At 60.6% G+C, this 8,308-nt stretch overlaps 1 protein-coding gene across 1 annotated transcript in view; it reads left to right on the top strand.

Annotated features, from left to right (window-relative positions):
• The window catches only part of FBF1 (Fas binding factor 1), a 21,889-nt gene that overhangs the window by 1,742 nt on the left and 11,839 nt on the right, over positions 1–8,308 (top strand). The window contains exons 2-11 of the mRNA XM_038126205.1: positions 11–622; positions 2,515–2,561; positions 4,442–4,479; positions 4,608–4,935; positions 5,260–5,390; positions 5,891–5,961; positions 6,143–6,243; positions 6,915–7,033; positions 7,602–7,724; positions 8,166–8,308. The exon at positions 8,166–8,308 is cut by the window's right edge and continues 31 nt beyond it. Coding sequence (XP_037982133.1) covers positions 11–622; positions 2,515–2,561; positions 4,442–4,479; positions 4,608–4,935; positions 5,260–5,390; positions 5,891–5,961; positions 6,143–6,243; positions 6,915–7,033; positions 7,602–7,724; positions 8,166–8,308 — 1,713 coding nt within the window. The remainder of the gene's footprint in view (positions 1–10; positions 623–2,514; positions 2,562–4,441; positions 4,480–4,607; positions 4,936–5,259; positions 5,391–5,890; positions 5,962–6,142; positions 6,244–6,914; positions 7,034–7,601; positions 7,725–8,165) is intronic.

Genomic DNA, 8,308 nt, shown 5'->3' with positions numbered 1-8,308 from the left:
CCCCCCACAGGTGTCCAGTTGGGAGCAGCTCCCGACGTCCCTCTGGGGCCGCCTGGCTGGGGCTGAAGGACGAGGATTTCCTGGGATTAGGGGACGAAGATTTCTTAGGACTGGGACAGAAGGACAAGGATCCCCCGGGACTGGGACAGAAGGACAAGGATCCCCCGGGATTGGGACAGAAGGACAAGGATCCCCCGGGACTGGGACAGAAGGACAAGGATTTCCTTGGATTGGGAACGAAGGACAAGGATTTCCTTGGATTGGGATCGAAGGACAAGGATTTCCTTGGATTAGGATCAAAGGACAAGGATTTCCTGGGACAGAAGGATGAGGATTTCCCAGGATTGGGATTGAAGGAAAAGGATTTCCCAAGATTGGGATCAAAGAATGAGGATCCCCCAGGATTGGGATCAAAGGATGAGGATTTCCCAGGACTGGGATTGAAGGACAAGGATTTCCCGGGATCGAAGGCTGAGGATCCCCCGGGCCCCGGAGCCCCCAGATCCCCGCGGCGGGAGCGGCGCTGCCCCGGCGCTGCCCCGGCCCCGGAGCGATCCCGGGCGGAGCCTCCGGAGCGGAATTCCCACCCGCGGAGGGTCCCGGAGCCCCCCGAGCCCGGCAGGTAAAGGGAACCCCCGGGAACTCCCACCTGGCGTCCAGGAGATCTGCTGGATCAGGGTTCCCAGCCCAGGTGTCCGCCAGGTGTGCCAGGTGACATCTCTGTCCCAGGTGTGCCAGGTGATATCCCTGTCCCAGGTGTCTCCAGGTGTGCCAGGTGACATCACTGTCCCAGGTGTCTCCAGGTGACATCCCTGTCCCAGGTGTCTCCAGGTGTGCCAGGTGACATCACTGTCCCAGGTGTCTCCAGGTGACATCCCTGTCCAGGTGACATCCCTGTCCCAGGTGTCTCCAGGTGTCTCCAGGTGACATCACTGTCCCAGGTGTCTCCAGGTGTGCCAGGTGACATCACTGTCCCAGGTGTCTCCAGGTGACATCCCTGTCCCAGGTGTCTCCAGGTGTGCCAGGTGACATCCCTGTCCCAGGTGTCTCCAGGTGACATCCCTGTCCTAGGTGTCCTCCAGGTGTGCCAGGTGACATCCCTGTCCCAGGTGTGCCAGGTGACATCCCTGTCCCAGGTGTCCTCCAGGTGTCCCCAGGGATGTCCCTGCTCCGGAATTCACCTGAGCTCCTCTCACCTCCCAGCTCCCTGGCCGAGGCTCCCCTGGCTCAGCTCACCTGGGTGGGACTCAGGTGTCACCTGGGAGGGTTCAGGTGTCACCTGGGACTCAGGTGTCACCTGGGAGGACTCAGGTGACCAGTGTGGGGGGAGGTGACCCCCAGGATGGAGGTTTGGGGTGTCCCCATTCCCTCTAAGTCCCAAAGGTGTCATCCCTGACGCGGCAGGTGGGTGGGGCAGGTGACATGGCACAGGTGACACAGGTGACATGACAGAAGTGGCACAGGTGACACAGGTGATACCGGTGGCACAGGTAACATAGAACAGGTGACACAGCACAGGTGGCACAGGTGGCACAGGTGATACAGGTGGCACAATTGACATGGCACAGATAGCACAGGTGACAGAGGTAACACAGGTGACAGGTGGCACAGGTGCCACAGCACAGGTGGCACAGGTGACATGGCACAAGTGACAGAGATGACACAAGTGACCCAGGTGGCACAGGTGACATGACACAGGTGACACACAGCTGACCCATGTGACACAGATGACAGAGGTGACCCAGGTGGCACAGGTGACCCAGGTGGCACAGGTGACAGAGGTAACACAGGTGACAGAGGTGGCACAGGTTACACAGCCCAGGTGACATGGCAGAGATGGCACAGGTGACACAGCACAGGTGGCACAGGTGACATGACACAGGTGACAGAGGTGATACAGATGGCACAAGTGACATAGCCCAGGTAGCCCAGGTGACACAGGTGACATGGCAGAGGTGACCCAGGTGGTACAGGTGACCCTGGTGGTTGAGGTGGCAGAGGTTGCACAGGTGACACACTGCTGACCCAGGTGACACAAGTGACAGAGGTGACCCAGGTGACCCAGGTGGCAGAGGTGAGGCAGGTGACAGAGGTGGCACAGGTGACCCAGGTGGCAGAGGTGGCACAGGTGGCAGAGGTGACGCAGGTGACACACAGGTGGCAGAGGTGGCACAGGTGACACAAGTGACAGAGGTGACCCAGGTGACCCAGGTGGCAGAGGTGAGGCAGGTGACAGAGGTGGCACAGGTGACCCAGATGGCAGAGGTGGCACAGGAGATGCAGGTGGCACAGGTGGTGCAGGTGGCAGAGGTGACGCAGGTGGCAGAGGTGGCACAGGTGACGCAGGTGGCACAGGTGGTGACGCAGGTGGCACAGGTGGTGGCGCAGGTGGCACAGATGGTGGCGCAGGTGGCACAGGTGACCCATGTGACACAGGTGACGCAGGTGGCAGGGACAGGCCGGGCTGGGGCGGTCCCTGCCCCCCCGACTCTCCCTTGGGATTGTCCCCCCCAGGCTGGAGCCCCCCCTCGGGACGCGGCCCCGCGCGCAGGTGGCGGCAGGTGAGGCTCTGTCACCCCCGGGTGCCTCAGGGGTCACCTGGCCTGGGCAGGGCACACCTGGGGACCCCGGGCCCTCCGGAACAGGGGGAGCTGTGCCGGGATAACGGGATCATGGGATAACGGGAAATCGGGATAGCGGGATAACGGCATTGTGGGATTATGGGATAACGGGAAATCGGGATAGTGGGATAGTGGCATTGTGGGATTATGGGATAACGGGATCATGGGATAATGGCATGGTGGGATATCAGGATAACGGGATAGTGGGATAATGGCATTGTGGGATTATGGGATAACGGGATCATGGGATCATGGGATGGTGGGATAACGGGAAATCGGGATAGCGGGATAATGGCGTTGTGGGATCATGGGATAACGGGATCATGGGATAATGGCATTGTGGGATTAATTGATAATGGGATCATGGGATAATGGCATGGTGGGATAACGGGAAATCGGGATAGCGGGATAATGGTGTTGTGGGATTATGGGATAACGGGATCATGGGATCATGGCATGGTGGGATAGCGGGAAATCGGGATAATGGCATTGTGGGATTATGGGATAACGGGATCATGGGATAATGGGATAATGGCATGGTGGGATATCAGGATAGCGGGAAATCGGGATAATGGCATTGTGGGATTATGGGATAACGGGATCATGGGATAATGGCATGGTGGGATAACGGGAAATCGGGATCATGGGATCATGGAATGGTGGGATTATGGGATAACGGGATTATTGGATAATGGGATCATGGGATCATGGGATAATGGCATTGTGGAATTATGGGATAACGGGATAATGGTGTTGTGGGATTATGGGATAACGGGATCATGGGATAATAGGATCATGGCATGGTGGGATAACGGGAAATCGGGATAGTGGGATAATGGCATTGTGGGATAACGAGATCATGGGATAATGGCATGGTGGGATAGCGGGAAATCGGGATAGCGGGATAATGGCATTGTGGGATTATGGGATAACGGGATCATGGGATCATGGCATGGTGGGATAACGGGAAATCAGGATAGTGGGATAATGGCATTGTGAGATTATGGAATAACGGGATCATGGGATAATGGGATAATGGCATGGTGGGATATCAGGATAACAGGATAGTGGGATAATGGGATTGTGGGATTATGGGATAAGGGGATGGGATCATGGGATAATGGGATGTGATCATGGGATAGTGGGATTGTGAGATAATGGGATAATAGGATAGGATCATGGAATCATGGGATGGGATAATGGAATAATGGGATGGGATAATGGGATAACAGGATAATGGGATGGAAAAAGGGGATAATGGGATAATGGAGTGGGATAATGTGATACTGGGATAACGGGGTGGGATAATGGGATAACAGGGTAATGGGATGGAATGGGATCCATGGGATGGGATCCATGGGATCAGTGGGATTAAAGAGTTGGGATCAATGAGATCGGATGGGATGGCATCAATGGGATGGGATGGGATCAGTAGGATCCCTGGGATCCATGGGATAGGATGGATGGGAACAATGGGATTTGGATCCATGGGATGGGGCTGGATGGGATGGGATAATGGGATAGGATGGGATAATGGCATGGGATAATAGGATAGGATGGGATAATGGGATGGGATAATAGGATAGGATGGGATAATGGGATGCATGAGATGGGATCCATGGGATGGGGTGGGATGGGATCCATGGGAAGGGATCCATGGGATGGGATGGGATAATGGGATCTGTGGGATGGGATGGGATCCCTAGGGTGGATCTGGATGGGCTGGGATCTATGGGATGGGATAATGGGATCCATGGGATGGGACGGTTCCGTTCCTTCCGTGTGTCCCAGTGATGGATTTGTCCCATTTTCCACCCCAGCCGTGCAGGAGGTGCCGGGTCCTGCCGTGCCCGCTCAGGTGGGTGCTGGAGCAGGAGCGGGGAGGATCCCTTGGGATCTGGGGGGGGCTGGGCATGGATCAGCATTCCCAGAAGAGGGGAGCTGCCCTTCCCAGGCCTCTCCTGGAGCATCCCCGCATCCACACAGGAGGATCCGGTGGGGGATCCAGCCCCGCCCCGCACGGAGAATCCCCGAGCTCTCCCCTCCTGGCTCTGCCCGGAGCATCCCGCAGCTTTCCCGGCCTGGAGACACCAGGAGGATCCTGGAGCTCTGCCATCCCATCAGCGCCAGGAGGATCCTGGAGCTCTGCCATCCCATCAGCGCCAGGAGGGTCCTGGAGCTCTGCCATCCCAGCAGTGCCAGGAGGATCTGGGAGCTCTGCCATCCCAGCCCCACCAGGAGGATCCTGGAGCTCTGCCATTCCAGCAGCGCCAGGAGGGTCCTGGAGCTCTGCCATTCCAGCAGCGCCAGGAGGGTCCTGGAGCTCTGCCATTCCAGCAGCGCCAGGAGGGTCCTGGAGCTCTGCCATTCCAGCCCCACCAGGAGGATCCTGGAGCTCTGCTATTCCAGCAGCGCCAGGAGGGTCCTGGAGCTCTGCCATTCCAGCAGCGCCAGGAGGGTCCTGGAGCTCTGCCATCCCAGCCCCACCAGAAGGGTCCTGGAGCTCTGCCATCTCAGCCCCACCAGGAGGGTCCTGGAGCTCTGCCATCCCATCAGCGCCAGGAGGGTCCTGGAGCTCTGCCATCCCATCAGCGCCAGGAGGGTCCTGGAGCTCTGCTATTCCAGCAGTGCCAGGAGGATCTGGGAGCTCTCCAATCCCGGTCCCAGCAGGGTTCCCAAACTCTCCAAGCCCACCCGTGCCAGGAGCATCCCGGCTGTGGGATCGCCCTGCGCAGCCTCCAGGCCCGGCTGGAGGAGCTGGAGAACCAGGTGGGGGCTGTGGGTGTCACCTGGGAGGGTCACCTGGGGGGATTACCTGGGGATGTCACCTGGGAGGGTGACCTGGGGGTGTCACCTGGGGGGTGTCACCTGGGAGGGTGACCTGGGGGTGTCACCTGGGGGGATCACCTGGGGGGATCACCTGGAAGGGTGACCTGGGGGGATCACCTGGGGGGTGTCACCTGGGAGGGTGACCTGGGGGTGTCACCTGGGGGGTGTCACCTGGGAGGGTCACCTGGGGGTGTCACCTGGGGAGATCACCTGGGAGGGTGACCTGGGGGGTGTCACCTGGGGGGTGCCACCTGGGAGGGTCACCTGGGGGTGTCACCTGGGAGGGTCACCTGGGGGGGGGGGGGGGTCACTTGGGGGTGTCACCTGGGAGGTGTCACCTGGGGGGTGTCACCTGGGAGCACAGCTGTATCGGGAACCAGAGGTGGCCGTGGGAGCCCCGTCCCCAGGGTGGCACCTGGAGCCCATCCCGCTCCTGCCAGGTGCGGACGCTGGAGCTGGAGCGGGCACAGCGGGGACCAGTCCTGCAGGATGTCCCGGAGAGCTGCCACCGGTAACGGGGTCCCACCTGTGCTCCCAGCTCCCTGCTCCTTCCCTGGATCACCCTGGGGCACAGGATCACCCCAGATCCCTGGATCACCCCAAACCCCAGGATCACCCCACACCCCATGATCACCCTGGATCCCTGGAACACCCCAGATCCCAGGATCACCCTGCATTCCTGATCACCCCAGACCCCAGGACCACCCCAGACCCCAGGACCATCCCAGACCCCAGGATCACCCCGGATCCCTGGATCACCCCCGATCCCAGGAGCAGGACGAGCAGCTCACAGGTAAATTCCCTCCAAGTGCATCATTCCAGTGGGATCCTCTGCTCCATCCCAAGGGCTCAGAGCCGATCCCACGGAATCCAGACGGTCCCGGGACAAATCCTGGTGTCCAGAGGGATCCCTGGGCCTGTAGATCTCTGCCCAGCCCTCCTGGGGGATCCCTGGGCTCGGCTCTGCTGGTTCCGGTGGCCAGTGGCGCTCGAACAGGGGCTCGGCTCTGTCCGGGATCCCACCGGATCCCCAGGAAACGGGGAAAGTTCACAGGATTCACAGAGTTCACAGAATTCACAGAGTTCACAGAATCACAGAGTTCACAGAATCACAGAATTCACAGAGTTCACAGAATTCACAGAATTCACGGAATTCACAGAATTTTCAGAATTCGCAGAATTCACGGAATTTGCAGAATTCACAGAATTTGCAGAATTTACGTAATTCACAGAATTCTCAGAGTTCCCAGATTTCACAGAATATTTCAAGATGTCCCTGGCGAGACAGAGGCCTGGGAGCCAAGGCTGGCAGAATCCTGCCCTCTGTGGGCAGATCCCACAGTGGGATCTCCCTGTCCTGGGATGGGATGGAGCAGGAGCACAGGGGTTTTCCATGTGGGATCTCCCTGTGGATGGAGGGGGGATCCCACCTCCTGCATCCCGGCTGCCCCCTGCCCCTCGCAGCGCTCCAGGCCAGGCTGTGCCAGCAGCAGCGGGACGCGGAGCGGGAGCAGAGCCGGCTCCAGGAGGCCGTGGCTGACTTGGAGACCAGGCTGGGGGAGCGGGAGCAGCTCCTGGAGCAGGTGAGGCCCCATCCCAGAGCCGTGGCTGTCTCCTGCAGCTGTGGCCGTGGCTATGGCTGTGGCTGTGTCCCTGCCTGTGTCCTGTGTCCCTGTCCTGTGTCCATGTCTGTGCCTGGCTAGAGGAGATTCCTACTGGGATCCCCTCCTGGAGCTGTGTCCATGTCCATGTCCCTGCCTGTGTCCATGTCCTGTGCCTGTGTCCATCTCTGTGTCCCATGTCCATGTCTGTGTCCCTGTCCTTATCCCTGCCTGTGTCCCTGTCCCATGTCCTTGCCTGTGTCCCTGTCCGTGTTCCTGTCCCATGTCCCTGACCCGATCTATGTCCCCTGTCCTTGTCCCCTGTCCCCATCCCATGTCCCTGTTTGTGTCCCATGTCCTTGTCCCGTATCCCATGTCCTTATCCCCTGTCCGTGTCCCTGCCCCTATCCCTTATTCCCTGTCCCCATCCCCATCCCTGTCCCGGTCCCTCTCCCTATCCCATGTCCCTGTCCCCACCCTGTCCCTGTCCCTGTCCCCACCCTGTCCCTGTCCCTGTCCCTGTCCCGGTCCCCTCCCGGTGCCGCTCCAGGAGCGCCGTCGCGCCGCTGCCGAGCGCTGCCGGGCGGATTCTCTGCGGGAGGCGCTGGAGGAGCAGCGGCGGCTCTCGGCACAGCTGCTGGCCATGGAGAGGGCGGCCCTGGACGAGGCCAAGGTGAGCGGGGACACGGCCCCAGGTGAGCCCCAGGTGAGCCCGGAGCAGGGAGGGGCTGCGGCTTCCCCAGGGAATCTCTGGGGAATGCCGGGGTGGAAGCCTGGACCTGCCCTGGGAGGGACTGGGATGGGGCTGGGAGCCGGCTGGGGAGGACTGGGATGGGGAGGGGGCTCAGAACCAGCCAGGACTGGGAAACGGGCTCAGAACCAGCCAGAATGGGAGTGGGACTGGGAAAAGGGCTCAGGACCAGCCAGGTGGGAGCAGCCTCGGGGCTGGAAGGGGCTCAGAACCAGCCAGGTCGAGCCCGCCGGGTGCCCACGCGGGGCCGGAGCTCCCCAGCTGGAAGCAGTCTCTGGAATTTGCCTCTGGAAGAGGCAGGGCCGGGCTAAAGGAGGGCAAACCCTACGGAAGCAGCGCCTGGAGCTGTCCCCGGGCCCGCAGGGCGCGTGGCTGGAGGAGCAGCGCGCGGAGCTGCGGGAGCGCTCCGAGGAGCGGCGGCGGCTGGCGGCCGCCTGGGCTGAGTTCCACTCGCGGGAGCGGCTGAGCCGGGAGCGGGAGGAGCAGGACAAGGAGCGCGCCCTGGG

This window comes from Motacilla alba, unplaced genomic scaffold (genome assembly GCF_015832195.1).
Source record: "Motacilla alba alba isolate MOTALB_02 unplaced genomic scaffold, Motacilla_alba_V1.0_pri HiC_scaffold_31, whole genome shotgun sequence".
Lineage (NCBI taxonomy): Eukaryota > Metazoa > Chordata > Aves > Passeriformes > Motacillidae > Motacilla > Motacilla alba.
This window is presented reverse-complemented; position numbering and strand designations above follow the sequence as displayed.